Source organism: Tubulanus polymorphus, chromosome 8, assembly GCF_964204645.1.
Source record: "Tubulanus polymorphus chromosome 8, tnTubPoly1.2, whole genome shotgun sequence".
Lineage (NCBI taxonomy): Eukaryota > Metazoa > Nemertea > Palaeonemertea > Tubulaniformes > Tubulanidae > Tubulanus > Tubulanus polymorphus.
In genome coordinates, this window is record NC_134032.1 from 13496439 (window position 1) to 13517591 (window position 21153).

General features: G+C 40.0%; 4 protein-coding genes across 5 annotated transcripts in view; 2 read left to right on the top strand and 2 right to left on the bottom strand.

The window, feature by feature from the left end:
* Positions 1 to 7988, bottom strand: part of LOC141909814 (large ribosomal subunit protein uL5) — a 30290-nt gene extending 22302 nt beyond the window's left edge. The window contains exon 1 of the mRNA XM_074800451.1: positions 7985 to 7988. The gene's annotated coding sequence lies outside the window, so the exon portion shown is untranslated. The remainder of the gene's footprint in view (positions 1 to 7984) is intronic.
* On the bottom strand, positions 260 to 20197 carry LOC141909812 (uncharacterized). 2 transcript variants are annotated; one of them, XM_074800448.1, is made up of 17 exons: positions 20089 to 20197; positions 19289 to 19510; positions 18553 to 18638; positions 17941 to 18032; positions 17298 to 17409; positions 16651 to 16884; positions 15992 to 16112; positions 15832 to 15917; positions 15005 to 15144; positions 14812 to 14871; positions 14311 to 14475; positions 13855 to 13983; positions 13243 to 13360; positions 1900 to 2058; positions 1642 to 1808; positions 1086 to 1177; positions 260 to 745 (listed from the first exon to the last, which is right to left on the bottom strand). In XM_074800448.1, exons 2-17 carry the CDS (start codon positions 19504 to 19506, stop codon positions 532 to 534), a joined length of 2193 nt encoding a protein of 730 aa, XP_074656549.1. In that variant the 5' UTR covers positions 19507 to 19510; positions 20089 to 20197; the 3' UTR covers positions 260 to 531. The 2 variants fall into 2 exon arrangements, with proteins under 2 accessions (XP_074656549.1, XP_074656548.1); XM_074800447.1 differs by having other exon boundaries at positions 19289 to 19513; positions 20089 to 20175.
* LOC141909813 (uncharacterized) lies at positions 2633 to 8810 on the top strand. Its single transcript, XM_074800449.1, has 3 exons — positions 2633 to 2975; positions 5946 to 6098; positions 7882 to 8810. Exons 1-3 carry the CDS (start codon positions 2723 to 2725, stop codon positions 8805 to 8807), a joined length of 1332 nt encoding a protein of 443 aa, XP_074656550.1. The 5' UTR covers positions 2633 to 2722; the 3' UTR covers positions 8808 to 8810.
* LOC141909815 (uncharacterized) lies at positions 9279 to 11427 on the top strand. Its single transcript, XM_074800452.1, has one exon. It carries the CDS (start codon positions 9279 to 9281, stop codon positions 9582 to 9584), a length of 306 nt encoding a protein of 101 aa, XP_074656553.1. The 3' UTR covers positions 9585 to 11427.
* Positions 20198 to 21153: the final 956 nt, after the last annotated feature.

The following is a 21153-nucleotide window of genomic DNA, read 5'->3' on the forward strand; positions in this document are numbered from 1 at the left end:
TTTGTGATGTTAGATAAATAATTTTTTTTCACGGACCAATTATGACAATTGATTCTCAATGGCATTTGTAGTCCGTTGCTCTTGGGGTGTCCCAGGTTCGAACCCACAATATCAAAATACTCTAATTCAGAGACAGAGAGTCTATACATACGTTTTACACCGTAGTCCATGGTTTGAGCCAACGCCTCAACAGGGTGTCCTAGATTTCATACCGATTCTGTCAGACTGAACAAATGAAACAAACACGAGGCACTTTTTTCTTAAAATATATTTACAAATCATATTCAAAGAATTTTCACATACAGTATAAATTGAACAAAAAAATAATCATTTTTGCTATTACAAAATATCATAATTTTTTTCATTGTCAAATCAAACCCTTGCTTTCAACAGTAATGATGCTAGATTTAAAATGGATCGCCTTAAAGCCATCTCTGAAATTGTTAATATTGATTTTTCAGAGTTATTGAACACTACAAACCTCACCCCAGAGTAACAACTAAATCTAAATACTTTTGAATTTTATCGCTATCATAATAAAATTCGCTTGTCCTGTGAATGTATCATTGTTGGTTTCCATGGCGCCCATCGATTCACGTTCTCTGGCGATAGGGTTTCCGCGTTTACAGAAGGCGCTATCGTGTAGTGTGATGATAGCGAATGATAGGCGGCAAACAGCCCGGTTTTCACAGCCAGATCGAGTTCATGACCTTTCAGTATGGAACTAATAATTCCGGCATTCAAACTTGAAAAAAATCAATAATCATTTATACTATAAAAAGGTTTCATTTTCGTTTCAAACCATTCCTTTAAAAAAAAGCTTAAAAAGTTGTTTCAAAAGGTGTCTCTTAAGTCAACAATCGGGCTCAGCAGTTCCTTATCTAACTTATCTAGAGTTAACCATCAAGACCGAGTTCCACAGGCTCAGTTCATTGAAAATAAACTCTGAATCAATTGTTTACTCACAACTGTGGAACTGGGTCCAGGGGGGTCATCAGTTGCTCAAAAGCCAATGAGCTTCGCTATATCCACAAGTTAGTTCTAGCCCTATAGAAAATGTACGTCAATTTTAAATGGCTAATTACCTGTCTCCAGCGCCAGATACGCTGACTATATTATCCGGTCTTTGCTCTTCTGTGCATGGGTTGTAATGTACGATTGTCAAACCGTTTCTTTCCTTAAAAACGAGGAAAAAAAACGAAAATATAAAGATTTTCAACATCAAGTAACATTATCACTGCTTTAGATACATCCAGTCAGTTCTAAGCTACTGGCTTAACTCATTATTTCAAGTTGATCATTTTGATAAAATTTTCAGTGAAATCAGATTCAAAACCTTGGAACTAGAACTTGAGCCAAAATAAATCGAATTGTCGCTAACTACACCTGATACCACAGTTTTGAGCTATAGGTAACTCGTTGTAAAAACTGCATGATATTCAAACCAGTTTGTTTGTTAACTGCACCCAGGGCCCAGTTTCACAAAAAGGTTTAACACTTAAATCGATTTAATTTCTTCATTAATTCAGTTTATCTTAAATCGATTTAGGCCTTAATCCTTTTTGTGAAACTGCACCCAGGAGTTCAAACCGGCCATTTTGGACACCGGGCTGCTATAATTCTCGTGTCTTTTTTACTAACCTGTAGAAGTTTTCCTCTGACAGGAACCGGATGGTCCATCTCAGTTCGTCGACACACCACTAAACCGTTAGAACCGATAGTTACAAATACGAACGGTACAACATCCAGCACCGGTCCGATCCTCATTAGAATATCTTCAAAATCTTCTTCTTTCGTTTTAACCATACCTTCAAAAAGAAAGTCGAGATGAAAACACGACCGAGATCACAAAATTCAAAACAAAATACCAACGTTCATAAACGTATTTATGATACGCACCTCCGGAAAGATCGGGTATTTGCTGGCCGGTGATTGTAGCATGGATGACTAAAAGCTCTTTTAGATTTGGTGAAACGTAAGTTAAATGTTTCCAAGTCCCGTTCGTCGTCTTTCTAAACGCTTTGCCGGCCTTGTGTATATCTGTAGGTTCAAACCAAACTGAAAATAGAAATCAATCGCGCGACGTTTTTAAATCAGCAGATAATTAATTCTTCTTTCATCGTAACTTTGCACTAGGGGGAATTGTCTGTGTATTTTCGCACGATTTTAGAAATTTTACGTCCTATCGAGAAAATCGTTGAATCTCTGAAAAGGATTTGGGTTGAGCCCCAGTGAAATCGAAAAACACATGGTTGAAATAACAAAACGCTCACCGCGCGAACCCGCCGGAATAAAGTATAATCCCGAGAAATGCGGGACTCGAACCTCGTGGTTTGTTTGTATTTTACCTATGACCTAGTGAAACGTCATACGTTAGGAATGTAGAACGCTAATTGCAGGGAAAGTGGATTTTACAAGAAATTTACAAAACCATAATTTCCATTACATTTCTCTTCCATGATAACAAAATAGTGGAAACTGATATATAAAGAACCCTGTCTTTAATTTAAAGCTTTAAATAATTTAGATTGACAATATTTAAGGATAGTCATTGAGCTATCACTCCTCGCAATGGCGTAACTTCGACTCGCCCAATCAAGCTAGCCTCGTTCTGAGTGTCAATCATAGAGCCTTCGAGCAGGAAGAAGGAAGGCGTAGTTAGAGAAAAACCGTCAGGAATTATCCGAAAATTGCGGCCACTTAGCTGCAAATCGGCGCAAAAATGGCCCAGGCGACGTTCGTAGCGGCGTTCGCTTGTTGTTTCGTGGCGTTAGTTTTAAATATAATCGCGTTCGTTAGCCCGTACTGGTATCAATCCTGGCCCAGAGTTCACAGTCGATTCGTTAGACTGGGATTATGGGAGGCTTGTTTCGACGGTTATACCCACCCTCAGGATTACAATAGTAAATCGTACGTCGGTTGCTGGTGGGTTTTCTCGCACGAGTACAGACCCATCTGGGAATGGCTTTGCCCGCGTAAGTATTCGAAGTATTTTCGATGCCGATTCGAACTTGTAAACGGGGTGAATTTGACCTCGAAAAAGTGGATATTTTTTTCCACTCAGAAAAGTGTAAACAAAATGGCGACGAGTTTGAAATACCAGAATTTAGGTCATGATATAAATAAATGATATCTTGTAGTAGATTTAGGGGTAGATTTAGTATTTATTCAGTCAAATCATGATAACGATAATTTGAGCGAACAAACCTAGCCTTGAATGTAGGGATTTCAAGTGAAAATTTTCCAAACACTATAGAAACAATTTAAAGGGCCTAAATGAAAGAAGGGTTTAATATAAGATCATAGCAATTTACAGAACTAAAATCGGTTGAGCCGTTCAAAAGTTACGAAGGAATTTGTCGGCTGAAAATCGCACTTCTCAGCCATAGAGTCTTCATTAGGAAATGAACTAAAGGTCATAAGGTCAAATGGTGACCAAATGATCAATTTCTTAGTTAAGAAACAATTGAAAGTAGAAAAGAAACTAGTATATCTTTGGGAATTGTCATCCGATTTCAATCAAACTTGGGGAAAAATCAGAATAATAGTTTCCCTATTGATAATAAAACTTAAACTAATAATTAATTAAGCCAATTAAGGGTAATTAGCTTAATTAATTGGCTCATTGCCAGATCCAGGTATTCATCAGCTAAAAGCAGAGGATAAATGTTTACTTATTTGTGTTACAACTTTACAGGGATAAATATATGCGACCATAAATTGTCGCAGACCTCGCAACACATAGAAATTGGTTGCCATGGTAACCACTATAGCAACAATTGATTCTTGGGATCTATATGGTTGCCGGCGCTCGGAAAGTATTTCAAACCCAAAAACGCATCATGATTGGTATCAAAATGACCGTATTTATCCCAGCTTCCTCTATTTAATCAGGATTCATGCATTCAGTTGATTGGTAAGAAAATATTAGAGATCGAATAAGAATTCTTGAATTTCAAATTTAGGCCAAGTTGCGTTAGGCCTATAGGATCTTCATAGCTGAAGAAGATCCAGAAGGAACCTTTATGGTATATAAAGTACTCGAAGAAGGATTTATTAATTTACACTTTTATCTTTTGCAGGTGACTCCAAGAAATATGGTGAAGTTAAATAAGCCGAACCCATGTTGAAAAAATCATTATGCGAAATGTAGAATTGTAGGCTAATAAAGCTTAGGCCTACCACTGGCTGAAGGGAGTAATTTAAACTGCAACCTTCTTATCTGAATAAGCTTCAATAGATAAGTTAATGGATTTGTGGATTGAGAATTTGATTGCTTGTAATTAATAAAATACAGCAATTAGAAATTTTGTGGCGGCCCAAGTCCAAAGATGTTCATAAGAGTTTGGCCATTTCAATTGTAGCTTATAGTTGATTAGTAAAACATAAATAAATTATTATTTGATAAATAAATATTGTATTTTCATTTCAGTTTAGTTGTTATATGGTCAGTTTTATTGGGGAGAGGCAGGGGGCTCATCTAGCTGCTTTTTCAGTGTGATTGATGAGCCGAGCGAGGTAGGCCTAAAAGGCCTTCAGAATAACACACGGGATTTCTTTAGCTTCATCGGTTACATCAACCCCAAAGTTGCTCAAAATAAAATTATTATCATAAACTTCATTGATCCTGGGAGAAAATGACTTAAAACACCTTAAAACTAGCGTAAACAGCTGATTTACACATGTAAACAAACGCTAACGCGAACCCGGAAGTGAATGAAAATGCCCGGATGTAGCAATTTTTTCGATACTTCCCAACTTTACAGCAATTTCCGGGGAAGACGGCTTAACGAATCAAACTAAAACCTTTTGCTATATACACTAAAACTACTATATTTTTACACCTGGGGGAGAACTAATTTCTAAATTTCATAATTTGATGAAATATATTGCATTTAAAACTTTATAGTGTCGCAAAATCGGTCAAATTGCCGGTACAAACAAGTACGGCATACCTGGATGTCAATCAAGAACTTTTGAAAACACCTGTGAAGGTTTCGTGATCCCCAGTCCCGCCCCTTTTTTGCGAGATCGCCTAGAGGTTGGGCATCTCAAAACTGCATTTTTCGAAATCCGCGGTGAAGAGTACACGCGCACCTGTCAATCAACAATCTATAGTTGGCTAGAGTCCAACAGCTTGTAACTCGCGAACTACGCCGCGCATCAACATCGAATTTTCAACACAGTACAAGATGCTTATTATCTTCCCTCGAAAATTTAGTTCAAGTAAATCGGATGACAATTACTGAATTTATCAAGTTCATAACTTTTGAAGTGGGAAAAAACGGCACTATGGCCGGTTTTGATCACGTGATCTGAAAACCCTATTGAATGTACTGATAAATGCTGAAACAAATTCAAAATGCATACATGACTCATGACTATAACAAGTCAATAAATGACAATATGTAAAAATCATTGGGACCCACGCCCCTTTGTTGTATGCATTATTGAGTCAGATGTGATTGCAAAATATTAAAGTGTACAGCCCAAAATCTGGGGGCATTATAAATATTAATGTTATAAGGCTTACCTTATTAAATAATTAAATCATAAGTTATACACTAATACTGTGAATCTGTCAGCTTACACAGTGTCAGATATGGACAGGCCTATTGTGTAAGCTCTTGACTCAATAACCAACAAACCACCAAGTCTTAAAAAACTTCATTAATGTGATTAATGTGAGCAATTAAAGGAACAAGGCCCTTCCCCTTCTTGTTTACAGACTGTGCACTTATTACAATTAAGGCCAATTCAAGATTGCCCCTGTCATTGGGAAAAATAACTGTCTAGTCAACACCAATGGTTCTCTTGTAGTAGTTCCCTTGAAGAAGTTGGCAAGTCAAATCTGCAGAACTGCATCCCCTGTCGAAGATGAAAAGGCCCTTACAAAATGTATCATGTATTCAATGTCTAAATCGCATTATTTCAACTATTTTCAGCCTGGTTCATCAGCGTTCAAGTGATGATGACGTTGAACGTGTGCATTCATTTAGTTGTCAATTTCATCGTGATGATGGCGTTCCTGAAATGTTGTCCGCCGAAAAATCTGAAGAAGATTCTGCTGACGATGACGGGCCTGATGTTCTTCTCGGGTAAGTTCAGATTTTTTAGATTTGACACAAATACGGAAGACTCTAAGCGACGTGGAATCTTTTTAGATTGACTCCGGTGAAACAAGTATTTCAGGCTAATCCTCGTAATCAATAGTGGCCGTCAAACTTGGTATCATGGGTCCAATTTGGCGTCTTCCAGAAGGATTTAAGATTTCATTGACTGTAGGTGGATGCTAAAAATTCAAATGAAACATGACAAATTTCTTGATTTCACCATTAGTACATCTGATGTTAGATCTAATTCGCTCCAGCGTTTTCTTATGAGAAGACGGCGAACTAGGCATTGACGCAGAACACTGACAATGTCGAGGATCTCGCATCTTGAGAATACACTCTCTAGAATTGTGTAAATCGAGCCTTAAGTAGCTCATGAATTCAGTTACTCAAGACCTCTTGAACCTAAAGAATTCTCATAAAGCAACCAGAGATCATTAAATTTCAGTGGTTTAGATTTCAGAGTTTCGATAATTTTTCCTTCGATCGCGACTTCTCTTCCTGGGAATAAGAAACAACCGAAAAAAAGAAAACGATATCGAATTCCCACACGTATTTCATTATTAACATGCTCTTCCAAGATTGATTTGAGGAAAGAAAAATATTCGAAATACTTCTAACGGATGTGAAACAGGTTGGAAACAAGTTCCCAGGAAGGAAGAGTGTGTGGTAGTAATGCTGTGTGGGAATTTGAGGGGCATTGATGAAATATGTACGCATCGAATTACGCAGAGTTTACAAACACTGCTGGTACGGTCAAACTCGCTGAAGTCGTGGACTCTTAATTCAATTAAAATCAAATCATGCATGAATAAAGCAGAGGTGGGTTTAGATCCCGAGAAGCACTCAAGCTGGAGAATTGACTCTAATAATGTGACGCCTCTGAAAGCGAGTTTGACTCTAGTAGAATGCGTACATATAATTCATTCGAGCTCTCGCGTTGACATTTCGGTCGTTTCTTATTTTTTCAGCGTTTCTGTTCCTGTTGAACGTGACGATATTCGGCATCCAAGCGAACGACCTGTCGTGGGATCGCGACTGGATGCCGTGGCCGAAGATAAACTATCTGTCGTGGTCGTACGGTTTCGCTTGCGTCGCCGGCTTTCTTAGTTTCTTCGCCGGCATTTTGTTGTACAAAGTCGCGAAGCGTCTGCCCGATAAAAGTCAGCAAGCCGAACGCGAAATGCCAGACGCTCCGCGATTCTAGTCTGGCGTCACGTGGCGTATCATTTTTCAATTTCTTCCCCGAAGGTAAAGAAAAAAGGCTCCGTTTGTTTTTCAGTCGAGGGAGAAATTTGAGCAGACGGCGGGACCTCGTTTAAACGACCTCTGAATCAACGATAAACCTATCATTTCATTTCAGTCGGACAATTTGAACAATTTCATACTCGTAACAAACTATCAGTTTATAGCGAGCCAAACATATTTACTGGTCCCCTGAAATGTGTGTAACGAGGTTCCGCTGTAGTATCAAGATGAAATAGAGATTTTAGGCAAAACATTGATACCTTGCTTCTCAATCCTGCTGGGCTGACCCTACCGGCTGCCTTTCTATCCTGTAAATTGCTTTTAAAATTACGATGATGTCAACCATGAAAAGACCCACCCGGCTATTGAAGTGAACTGATTACAAATTTATCGCAGTTAACAAAATGATCCAGTCGGTTAGGAGAAACAAGGTATCATTTTCAAGAAAAACCTGGCATTAGACAAGGACGTGGTTTATCGGGGCTAACTGTGTTTGAATGAAATCGTATTTGTATTTTAGGTTTCCTATTCGTTCTGTGCGTACTTATTTTCGGCATCAAATCCGAAGATCGTATGTGGATGTATCGTCCCGATCACAACACGCTCTCCTGGTCGTACGCGGTCGCCATATTCGCGACGCTCGCTACAATAATAGCGGCCGTCATTCTACTCGGCGACGCCCGTAGATTACCCGATTATCGTAAAGAGGCTCCGATCATCGACCCGATGGGCGGTAGTATGCCGCGTATGTTCGTACCGCATTCCCACGGGCCCGGCTCGTACATCGGACCCGGTCCCGGCGGCCCCGCGTATACGGGTCCCGGCGATAAACCGAGTCCGACCGATTCGAAATCTCACGATTTCCCGACCGGTCCGCCGTCCGAACACGGCGGTCCGCCGTCGGAGTACGGAGACAAGAGGATGCCTCCGCCGGGTATGGTGCTCAGTCGAGGACCGCCGTCCGAGGCTGGAGATTACGGTCCGCCGATGCGAGGACCTCCGTCCGAGTCCGGAGATTTCCGCGGACCACCGACGCGTGGTCCTCCGTCGGAGTCTGGTGAAATGCGGTACCCGCCTCCCCATATGAGAGGACCTCCGTCCGAGTCCGGTGATATGCGCGGACCACCGATGCGTGGTCCTCCGTCGGAGTCGGGTGAGATGCGTTACCCGCCGCCTCATATGAGAGGTCCTCCGTCCGAGTCCGGAGAGATGAGGTATCCGCCTCCGATGATGCGCGGACCGCCGCCGCGACACATGATGCGCGGACCGCCGCCGCAGCACATGCGTCCTCCGTTCGGTCACCCGATGTATCGCGGACCACCTCCGCGTGGTCCGCCCTACGGTCCGCCGGGTCGAATGATGTATCCTCCTCCGCACATGAGACAACCACCGCCGCAGCACATGAGACTGGATACACCACGAGGTCCCCAGGAGTCGTCCATGTAGAATTACACGCGTCGTATCTGTATATAAATATTTGTATTTTTATGGCGATTGTGAAAACTGGTGCCGATTGTTGTAAACTACAGTAAACCTCGACTGACGCGAGTTCAAATCAGAAAATACACTTAACTTAACCTTACTCAGGATTTACTGGGACCGGCAGAATTGTAAAGCGCAATCAAAGAATATGGATTGGAAAAAATAAAGAGGACAAGGAAATCAAAATATTATTTTGTCCTTGTTAAGTCTTGAGTTCAGTAAAGGCAAGGTTAATTGTATTAGGTTTTTTTCTAGACCTTTCTTCGATTCCTTAAAAACTCCTTTGAAATGGATGCTTGTGCTTAGAGTGCCTTATATCCGGGATGACTGATCTGTAGGAACGGACCCGGTTTCAGTAGAGGTTTACTGTAATCGATAATTTCAAGAGCTCGTTAGTAATTATATTTTCTAATGTTAATTAATGTTAATGAATGAATGATTTGTATCGTTGTAGGCGTGTTACTCACATTGTCGATCGTCGTGTTCGGAATACGTTCCCTCGATCGTATCTGGCAACCGAGGCCGGACGATAACTTCTTGTCGTGGTCGTACGGGTGCGCGGTCGGCGCCGCCGCGTTCGCGCTCATCACCGCGTATCTGTTGCTGCAACAATACTGGGTCGAGGTCGGCGATAAGGAAATACCGGCCGGTCCCGGAGCCGAGTCGCTAACGATGACTCGGCAGCCGGAGAAGATTCCGCTCGGTAGCATGCGCTCGGAGAAGAGATCGATCGATGTTTGAATTGCGAGAGTCGGTACCGCTCAAGTCTGACGATTTAAAACTCTGGGTTCCCTACGACTCCTTGATTCCTTAAAAACTCCTAATACCTTTAAAGCTGATTGAAACTGCTGAGCTAAATGCCCAAAACTCCTTCAACTTTGAGAAATAGGCAATTAGATACTTTAGTTATAAACCAGACTGCGCCTAAATCTCCTTAAAAACTCATCTGTAGGGACCCTGAAGCAGTTTATTTTGTCCGTCTCGGAAGTATTTTTCTGAACCTACATGCGAATTTGGATGCTCTCAAATCGGACAAATTTTCTCCAAAAAAAAAAAAAATCAGATTTGAGCGGTTCTTACTGTATCAAATTTGTAGATATTTTTCGCGCGGAAAAAAGTAATTCGCTTGCTGCTAAATGATCGAGTATTCTATCTATTTATATATATGGTGATTATTTTTAGCTGCTTAATTTTAATCTTCCGTTTTCTAACCAGACACGAAAAACGTTTCATGTCGATATTTTGAGTTGTCAGCTGCTGAACGCTATTTCGACCCGGTTTGTGGCCGCTGCGACCTGAGACAAGAAGTTGTGGTTTGTGCGACTTTTTTGAACGTTACGAGTTTTACGATTTATTTTCGCTTTTTCACACGAATCGATTTTTAAAATTCACCTATTTTTTATTCGAATGTTTCACCGATATATGTGATGGTGTGCGACCACAATTTCAAGGTCACGTGGCCTCAAATGGGCGCGTATCGCTGTGAATTGACGACTGAATTGTATAGGAATATCCAGGTATTGTGGCAATATATGTAGCTGCATAAATTTGATATTTGAATGTATCGGTTTGAGTGAATGTTGCCAGGTGGCGCTGTAGTGTTACACCTCCGGCGGCTGTGAATGTTGTATGACGACGCGCATTTCCTTCTCGGTAAAATGATATCCTTACGTTTCGGTAAACTGGAGGATCGAGGCTAGGTTTGGTTTTGAACATCAAGTTACATGGCTAAAAAAATAAACCAGCTATCGATTAATTCGACAACACGCTGATCTCACGATTGAAGATAACTTTCGCCGCAACGAAGAAGTAAAATAGTTCGGTCGCTGGTTCCGTTGGCGTAGAATTCGTTGAGATTGGAAATGTGCGCGCGCGATGTGTTTTCGAATGAAATGAACGTTGTTTGTAAAACCGCCTAAATTCAATACATATCAATGATATAATTATAAACCGTATTTAAACGTATCTTATCACGGCGGCGTCTGTATTGATTTTATATACGAACGGCGTCGACGGCGGCGGCCATGTTTTTACTATATTTAAACTTCGTACGCCCCGGACTCGGTTCCACATTTTCTCGCTTTGTAAGTCGGTTAATTACGAATGTTTTTAAAAGCGTCGATGAATGTGGAACGGGGTCCGGTTCGAATTTTGTAGTGTCGGGGCTTCGATCATTCCTGTTTGTATCGTCATATCTTATAATTATATTTATTACGTAGTTTAGTGTTTCGAAAAATTAATTGCGTCCGATTTACGCTTGAAATGTATAAAATATTAATTTCCGATGTAGTTTCAGGATACAAATACCTTAAATATGTGGGTTGTTAGAACTATCTCGAATGCGTCTATGTTTCAACACTTAATATTTGAATTGTTGTTTAACTCAAAATATTGAAATATTTCGTCCGAAAAAAATTGTGTCCATCCAGAATTCATGCCAGAAACTCAGAATATTCAATGTAAATAGATACGAACATTCCGCATTGTCACTTAAAATAATCATCTGTAATTTCCGTCGTATGATTTTAATTCAACATTCCGATCCTGAAATCGTCCATTATTATTATTATTATTATTATTATTTAATAATCAATTTTATACCGTATAATAGATAATTATCATAATTTATGTAAATTGAATTTTAATCGTGGAAAAATTTTTGTACGATATATGCCAAGCGAAAAAAAATGATATTGATTAATAATTACCTGAATATTAATATTATTATTATTATTATATTGGGAAACAGCTCAACATAAAGAACGCTGTAATAAAGTATTTTATATGTATGGTAGATATATGATTTTGTGTTTTGTAATTTGTGGAGGAAGGATTTTTCGGATGAAGGTTAAGCTGCCAGCTGAGAGACTCCTCACCCAACTCATCAACAAGGAATAAACACTGCATTCATTTCCTGACCTTGAATGATACCTGACTGACCGCGACACCAACTTGAGAGGAAATTCCCCTGACTATTGACGCATAATGAGACAGTTTGCTTGGAATATGCGGAGAAGACAAGAAAAGCCCATAATACGGAGTATTTATGCTTGGAACCATTTTGAAAATGGCTCGAATAGCATTTATGTCGCAACGTCAAATCCTCAATTAGCTCTACTTTCTGGGTTTTTCTCTTCATCTGAATCAGACAGTCACTAGTCCATCGATACTAAGAAACGAACTGTCCTAAATTTCCTAAGACCTAAAACCTGTATTTCCTCAGTGTAGCGTCTGCGTGCCGACAGTCCTGTTCTCAATTAGGCGAAGAGACTGCTTTCTTTCCGAGGTCAAAGCGGAGTAATGTACCACCATTGTCGTCGTCATGAAAGACTTGAACGTCACCGGTTCACGAAATTCTAGACCCAGAAACAGTCAGAAGTAAGTATGGGTTTCTGCTAATTCTGGATTCTCTTCTGGCGTGTTCGTTTCGACTAGAATATGCTCTACCGATTCCACATAGCATTAACCCTTTCAGTGCGTCTACACTGCAGTACGGTGTTTAAATCAGTGATAGATTTTCCTAGTACACCGCACTGTGGTGTATTGATGTCATAAGTAATTAGTAATTATCTCTCTTGAAAAATAGAAGCACCTGACAAACTAGTGAAATATTAGTAACTAACGATACACCACACCCGTTATATTGGTGTTCAAATTATCTTTAACACTATAGGGTATTAATTAGTCCGCACTGAAAGGGTTAATCTCCAGTACATTTAATAGAAGTAACCGGTAGAGTTTGATACCGAATGCTCGTTTATTGTATATGCAGAAAATTGAATTTTTCACACTTCCTTGATAAGAAAAATTGACCTTTATTTCATTATTTTAAGCATCAGGCTAAAAAATGCATAACTTGTGTCTCATTTCTGCAGAGGTTAAAAGTCGACCCGGACACCTATCTACCCAGTACATTACTTTCAAAAAATCTTGATCAAGCTAATGATAACAGACCAGGCAGTTATAGAAATGAACTGATTACAAATTTTATTGCTGTTTACCAAAGTCACCCGGCCGATTAGGAGGAACAAGGTAGCATATTTTAGCCTACTGTAATTCCACTAACCTCCTTCCCTAATGCTAACGTAATAAACGAATGACCAATAATCCGGACTCGCTTATACTTTAACCGGAATACATACATTCTAAGGCTAAACAAAAATGATACCTTGTTTCTCCGCAGCGGCCGGGTCATTTTTGTAAAATATGATAAAATTTATAAACAGTTCATTTCTATAGCGGCCGGGTCTGTTATGGTGAAATTGATCACGATTTAAAAAAAAGTAATGTACAGGGTAGATAGGCGGCCGGCCGGGTCAACATTTAAGCTCAGCAGAGCGGAGAAACAAGGTATCAATTGTTTTTAGCCTAAAACATGCCTAAGTTCGTTCGTACTCACCAGGAATGTTGTTTTGTTGACAAATCTGATGAATATAATCCATGGTAGACAGCGGAATATTACCATCCATAAACACGATACTAGATTCACTGATATCCGATTCGAATTTACCGCTAACCTGTAAACAACAGTTGAATCAGCGTTAGAAACGCTAACCTGTATACCACACCAATATAACGATTGAATCAGTGTTAGAAACCCAATAGTATCCAGTCTCCCTCAAACCCAGTTCTACTGTTGTCAGTTGAAATGAGTCTCCGGTAAAAACATCGAAAACGAACTAAATAATATCAATGGAGAATGGCAGAGCTGGTACAAGCACTGGTTCCATCAACCAACATGAGGGAATTCCAGATTAAAGGTTAGGAGATTCCAACTTCTTGAAAATCAGAGAATTTGAATTTTTGGTGTCTTCTTGTTTTGCTGGTGACGAGTGGCACAAGGAACCTCTTGAAAAGAAACAGCCCTCACTGAGGATATCTTATAATTTAATCAGGGAAGTTTTGGTAAAGGGTCAGGAATATGTCAGGGATTCTTGTGATCTGTAAGAAGCCAGGGTGACCAGCTCAACAATCCATTTGAACACTTCAAATTCCATTCTGAAACACCTACTAATTCCGTGGTTAAACTTCGATGTATGTTCATGTCACCGATTCCGAACGCAAGTTTTCCAGATTTCTCTAATACAGCGCAGTACGTCGCAGTCGACTGATCTTCATGCTGTATTATTGCACTCGTATCCTGCCAACATAGAACAGATTTTCATTAAACATTTTTAGAAAATTGGTTTCTACAAATGAAACTGGGTTAAAGTATCACAATGCTGGTATCAGTCAGCAGCCTGAAACCCCCCCCATAAGATATTCACCACTAGTATGAAGTGTAGACAATCATTTTTGAGAGTGTCGTCATGAAATGTCTAATATCTAGTGTTTGTAGTTCATTTTCAATGAAAAATGTCTAAGGCGAAGAGTACTGGACACACGTGAAGTGTGGGCGATCATCAAGTTGAGGGGTGGGGGGTGATAATGTTACCACAATTGAAGGAATGATGATTGGTCTACGTACCATAAGTTCACTACAGTAGTCAAGAATGAGATCACCGGCATCATCACGACCGACGGCTGAAATCAGGAAAGGATCGTTTCCGAGTCGAGCGAGTCCGTCTGCTGTGTTCCTCGCAACTCCTCCGTACGAACGCTTTATCGAACCGGGGTACGTGCCTCCGTCCTTCTATAAACAATCAATTCAGAAATTGGAATTACATTTAAGCGCCCACGAGAAACCAACGCGACATTCAAATAGTGCTTTCCAAGGATGAAAATTTGCGACCCTGGACCCAGTTCCACAGTTGTGAATTAGAGTTAACTCTGAGTAAAAATTAGTTCATTTTCAATGTTTTAACTCATAGTCAAATCTTAAACTCACGATTGTGGAACTGGGTCCAGTCTTACTGCCTCAAAACGACCTCAAACTATCCATCAGACTAGACTAGGCCTACTTCAATATTGTTAATTTTGAGTTGGCTTATCAGAGCAGATTTAGCCTCTGGGATAGTTCTAAACTTACTTTGAAGGTTTCAGCTTCAATTTTAGTGACAAAATCAACAATAGATCCACCAATGACGACCTGATAATATATATAAGGCAAAATAGTTCCAAATGTAACATCAAATTTTATTAAGGACAGTAAAATAGGCGAGACCCAGTTCCATGTCCAGGAATGGATCCAAGTCCAGTAATGTAATGTGTATTTAACTTACGGGTCTACGATGAGACTTCTTGCTTGTGTTTTTGCGACTTCTTCGGCTGCGTGCGGGATCCTTGTCACCATTTTGTAGTCGACTCAGTTCCACGGCAATTTTACTGCCGACATCTGCGTTGTTTTTGATCAATTCGATGTCTAGATGAAATTGTGCGTGAAGAAATGCAACTAGCAGACGAAAGAAAACTAACAGAGTCCATCATACCATTAGCTATCCCGCCAGAACTTTTATCTAGATTTTTAGCGCCTCCCAAATGAAATATTAGTCCGATCACATCCTTGACATCCTCGCTTGCCACGGTTTGATTGCTTCTCGTCAAAGCTCACGCCCAACACAAACCCTGACCTCAGTTCCTTCACTGGTCTATTACACTGCCAAAGATATCGAGCCAATCAGATGCGTTGTATTGATAGAGCAAATCTGCAGGTGAAAAATCTGATTTGCTTATTGGTGGCTGCTGAGCAACAACTTGTCTGCGAAACGAAATCTTAGGCGGTGTTATAGGCCGATGAAGAGTCTGCGGCCAGTCAGAGTTTGTGGTGGCGTGAGTTTCGATGGGAGGCAATCAAACCCTGGCAAGTGAGGACGGTCCCTTGATTAACTCAAGATTGATCTTTAGTGTCCATTTAATAGTGCGATCGTTCATGAAATTTGAGAAATGATCGATCTGAAATTACGGATTAAAGGAATCTGAGAAATTGTCTGCGCTAGCTGTCTGATCCTTAATATTGTTCAGAGCGGACAGTGCAATCCAGAGTATTCATCCATTTAAAATGCAAGCGGCGAGTGTCCTTAGAATGATTATTCCGCGATAAAAAGGATACTGGCTAGTAAAGATTTACCGGCAGTTAGTTCGTTGACTCTTCGCAAAATGAACGGAGTCACTTCTTTACCCTTAACACCTTGACTTCTACGAAAAAAGAAACGCAAATGCTCAAAAACAAACAACTGAAACAGTTTCTTTCTCCGTATATTGATACTTACTCCGCCTCTTTCAAAGCCTGTTGTATTTTGGATTCGATTTCTTCACCGATATGGAACGTACTGGCTGGAATTGGTACAGCGAGCACCATTCCACTGCCCAAATCAAACGACAAATTTGCATCTGAAATATTAAAACAATTTGGATTGAAGAATATGTGAGATTTTTTTCTGAAATATCACTTTTGAGATCGAGAAGCCCTTAATTTTAAAGTAGGCCTACTTAACTTAAATAAGAGATCAATTTTAAACAAATTACTGATTTTTGCGAGATAGACAGAGCCGTTATAGATCAGGGAATACTTGGGGACTTCAGACTCTTTTCTTGAAAATCAGGTAATTTTGAGTTTTTGGTGGGTAAGTGACACAAGGAGCTTCTTGAGAAGAAACAGCCCTCACAGAAGATTTTTTATAATTCGATCATGGAATTTTTTGTCAAGGGTGTGGGAGATATCAGGTAAATTGACTTTTTGGTGGTTATTTTTTAGGCTAGTGGCGAGTGGCGCAAGGAACCACTTGAGAAGAAAAAGCCCCCATTGCGGATATCTTATTATCTAATCAGGGAGTTTTTGGTTAAGGGACTGGGAAACAGAAGGGAATCATGGATTATCTGCTCTGTAAGAAACTTGTTAAGAATGCTTAGACTTCAACATTGAACTTACTGATTAATCTGGCTGCGTCTAACGGGTTATTTACATTATGCGGAGCGTCAAATCCGGAATTCGGGGTGAAGAAGGCCGGGAATTGTTTATTTTCGCCGTAAGTCGCGACGCAGACGCCTTGCGTCTCTAGATATTCCAACGTGCGTCCGATATCGAGGATCGATTTCACACCGGCCGAAACGACGCAGACTGGAGTTCGTCCGAGTTCGGTAAGGTCAGCGCTAACATCCATACCTTTATCGAATAAACATAGGACATATACAATAATTACAATGAGTGCCAGTAAAACTCATTCCTGGGTTCAGTTTCATGAAACGTTTAAGCTTTATGAATTCTTGTCCTCGTTAAAAACAACTACTAACTAATAGAAATTGAACCAAAAATATGAGTTTAACTTTTTCATGCTCAGCTGTGCAGATACCTATGACAGATATCTCTGAAAGTGGTCTCGAGTCTCTCAAGACTGGCCTTCAGTTGTTAGATTGGCTATGGGACCAAAATGAGTTAAGACTGGTCTTAAGTTGTCAGTTTGGTTATAGAACCAAAATGAACTAAGACTGGTCAGATATCTCCGAAAGAGGTTTCTCAATACTGGTATTCAGAGGCAAGATAGATCATAGGACCAAAATGAGTGTAAGGATACTCACTGGATTCGGCTCCTCTGTGAACGCCACCTATACCTCCCGTTACGAATATAGGAATACCGACTTTATGTGCGGCGATCATTGTGCCGGATACGGTCATACCACCGTACAGCTCCTGAAATCATAGCAAACAATTCATCTATTAGATCAGTTGTGCCTGTTGTTACAGAGCTTGTAAGCAACACAAAACGGCGTGGAAGAAGAAATATTGAGACTACGTGTTTACTTTATGACGTTCTATTGATAAGTAAGGATTCACACATACAAAGATAAACCAGGAACACGTGGTACAAAACACATGGTACAATAAAGGTCAAAAGTTCATGTAACCGCAACCACAAACTAAAACTACTTATGCATATTACCAAAAATTCATAAAGACTAGTCTTTATGAATTTTTGATATAACTCATATCATAGGTTTTGGATAATACTATAAACAACAGTGCCTTCGACCTTTTAAGTTTAAATTAGTTCATTTTGTAAATTTTTGTCAAATTCTACTCTAGATGGCTCGCAGGTCAACAAGTAATAATTTTCAGCACTTCGAGACATTTTTGTGAAAAACTTCTCCAAAAAGTGGCACGAAGTAGTTCTTAGTAGATGTGCTATAAAACATGAGATGTTAAACGAATGAAATTTCCGACCTTTCCAAGAACGACTGGTAGGTCACGACGCGAGGTTTTAATTGCTGGATACTTCAAACTGGACAACGACTCTAATTCTTTAGTGGTCAATCCTGAAAAAAAAAACAATAAATAATAAACCCCTTCATTATAAACCCCTTAAAGGGATTTCAATTATATGATCCGCATTGATATCCTTACACCCATTATCCAGCACTAGCATTTCATTCTGGGGAAGTGAAAATTGTGAATTTTGTGCAATAAATTGAAAACCTGGGGAAAAGGGGTAAACATTAAATTGCTAGTGAAAGCCCAGGGAGGCCATTGACCTGGAAAGTTCCGGGATCAAATGAAATCTGGAAAATTTTTTTAAAAATTTGGGAAAACCCAAGAAATTTGATAAATTCTGGCAAAAACCTGGAAAACTCAGGGAATTCGGATATGTTATAGACTACACTACGCATTTCCTTATCAATATGTGATACGTGAAAAATGAATGAATTGTAATATTTTAGGCCTAAATTTCACCAATCACCTCAGGGAATTTTGTATTACACCGTGGGAAACTTAAAAAAATTTGTAAATGGAGGATAGAAATGGATTGCTACAAATGGATTGCTAATTCAAATTAACCTATATGAACTTTTCCTTTGAGTACGGCAATCGTTGCAGGTACAGCACCATTTGATCTCACTATCTCTTCTACTTGTTTGGCCGTTCTGAAAAAAGGCGGTTAAGAAGACAAAACTTAATAAGTGACGCTGGTAGAATGAGGACTCGGCCATTAGAATATCTAATTCTAAATTGAGTAACACAATTACAAAGTTTCGAGTTAGATTTTACTCTGAGGGAAACCACTGTAATGACGAGAGAAATCCCACAATAACGAAGCCAAAATTGAAAAATTCTATATCAGAATGATTGTATTCGAGGAGCGACGTTTCGGCTAACAACTGTTAGCCATCATTAGGTGTCTGGATGATGTATGCCTAATGATGGCTAACAGTTGTTAGCCGAAACGTCGCTCCTCGAATACAATCATTCTGATATGGAATTTTTCAATTTTGGCTTCGTTATTGTGGGATTTCTCTCGTCATCAACATACACGGATATTGTGTATCTTCTCGTCAAACCACTGTAATATTTCATTTTCAATTCATTTCTGTAAATATTTAAGTACCAGTACTTGGTAAACAGTTCCACAGTTTTGAGATTCACTTAGAAACAAGTTCACTTTCAATGAACCCACTCTTTAAGTCAAATCTTAACTCCTCATTCATCAGTTCTACAATTTGGAGTTAGAAATTTGACTCAAGAGTCATCTAAATAGTTACTAAAGCCTAAGCCACAAGAAATTTTGTACACCTACTGAAGATTGTCTGGATACGGCATTCCATGCGTGATAATAGTGCTCTCTAAAGCCACTAGGGGGCGCTTCTCAGCAATAGCGCTGTCGACTTCTTCAGATAAAACAATATAATCTTTACCAAACTGCGATGATGAATGAAGCCAGCATTTACAACTATGTAATTTCTGTTTAGTCGTCACTAATAAAGATTTTGCTGTCCTTGTAGCCAATCGATACATTTCGCTGCTGTGAGAAAAAAGGTCTGATGACTGTTTGATGGCCGTGGGGAGAGAAGGAGCAGGAGTCTGTTTGTTTTTGCTTTAGCCTGTCTCTTCTGATCTTGGTTTGCCACGACTAACCCTATTGGATTGAACATTTAACCTCATAACGGGACCAAAGCCTTTGATGTGTTGCCTGCATGCTGTTGTAGCTGTAAGAGCCAAGACTCAAACCCGCCTGTCACTCAGCACAGATGGAAGGCTAGACGTAGAGAAAGGACCAGTCTCCAATAGAAAGTAGTGTCTTGCCGTTTCACTTGGTTCTCCGACTGGGTTGGGGGTTATCTGGTAAGGTCGACCCATGTCTGAATGTCACACATCTCTACAAAATTGTTTTTGGGAAAAACGGCTGGATACAAGACTAGGTCGACCCGAGGACTTATGCGAAAGCCCGAGCCGAGCGAGTGGAGTGGCGAGTTGTGCCTGTGGTGGGTGGATAAAGGAAAGTCGGATTTAATGCCGAGAAAGAGGTGTCCAACTCTAGGAGTTGACTGACAGAAAACTGGAAGGTTTGAGAAGGGGTGAAGTATTAATTTTTCTTACTGATATGTTTTTATGATTAACAGATTAATTAATAATCCTTAATTAAGAGGGCGACGACGTTTCCGCAGCTAGTTCACACAGCTCTACAACCTTGAGAAAATGACTGATTTTCACCGAACAATGAGTGGTGGCAGCACTGATTGGTCAAAGTTCACTGAGTCTCACAATTTACAAAGTGGCAGCACTGGACGGTGAACGTTAAGCGAAACTCGGCTACCGGAGTCCACTGGATTCGCACGGCGTCAGCGGGTTTCCAAAATACACACTATTTCGTTTTTATGGGCAAACCCGCTTAAAGCTGATCGGCTCAATACGATTTTTTTTAATCTGGATAATATTTGCAGTCCATTTGTTCATCAATATACAAGAAAATGGCTTTGAATCCAAAGTTCCCGTTTAGCGGATTGAACTAGTGTGTGTGTTAGTCCCAAATGATCCGAATTAGGTGGATTCTACTAAATACCTTTATCGTCATCAACATGGCCCGGATGCAATGGCAATAATGATTGGCATAGAAAAGTGAATCGGTGGCATCATCGGTTTCGGAATTTCCGCCTGGTTTTGATTTACCGAAAACATCATCACGAGTCACTCTGAGTGGGCTTACTCGACCGAATGAGCAACGTTCGATGTCCGGGTAACGACCAAACTAAATGGTCGTATGACTTAGTTTGGGTGAGAACTGATGCGACTGTTTACCCAGGAGCATATGGAGCTATTGGTATATGGAACGGGAAAACGCCAATTCCCGCTGGATAAGTTCCGTTCTGGGTGACGGACTGACACGTGCTAATATCTTTGGCGCGCTCTTGGCGTTGTCAAGCTGGATTATACCCATCGTTCATAATCAAGAAACGACATCGAAGTTTTCACCAACATTTATTGGCAAGAACGTGTTTTGTTTTGGTATTTCTAGTGTAGGGGACGCGTTCTCCGACTGTATGTCCGCGGCCTCTGGGGCTTTGAAGCTATTCTCAGAACTAAAAACCTGTCATGCCATGCCATACCATATTACTGAAATCTGTGCTTGGTTTTTATGCAAAAATAATCGTATTCTAAAGGATG

What these genes read in the sequence shown, in the direction of transcription:
- LOC141909813 (XM_074800449.1), top strand. Translation starts at nt 2,723, where the DNA reads ATGGCCCAGGCGACGTTCGTAGCGGCGTTCGCTTGTTGTTTCGTGGCG. An exon ending in CTGGGAATGGCTTTGCCCGC is followed by an intron (nt 2,976 to 5,945) that starts GTAAGTATTCGA and finishes AACTATTTTCAG; the next exon opens with CCTGGTTCATCAGCGTTCAA. An exon ending in GGGCCTGATGTTCTTCTCGG is followed by an intron (nt 6,099 to 7,881) that starts GTAAGTTCAGAT and finishes TTTGTATTTTAG; the next exon opens with GTTTCCTATTCGTTCTGTGC.
- LOC141909815 (XM_074800452.1), top strand. Translation starts at nt 9,279, where the DNA reads ATGATTTGTATCGTTGTAGGCGTGTTACTCACATTGTCGATCGTCGTG.
- LOC141909812 (XM_074800448.1), bottom strand. Translation starts at nt 19,506, where the DNA reads ATGTATCGATTGGCTACAAGGACAGCAAAATCTTTATTAGTGACGACT. An exon ending in CAAAGGAAAAGTTCATATAG is followed by an intron (nt 18,033 to 18,552) that starts GTTAATTTGAAT and finishes TTTTTTTTTCAG; the next exon opens with GATTGACCACTAAAGAATTA. An exon ending in TTGAAGCTGAAACCTTCAAA is followed by an intron (nt 14,476 to 14,811) that starts GTAAGTTTAGAA and finishes GATTGTTTATAG; the next exon opens with AAGGACGGAGGCACGTACCC.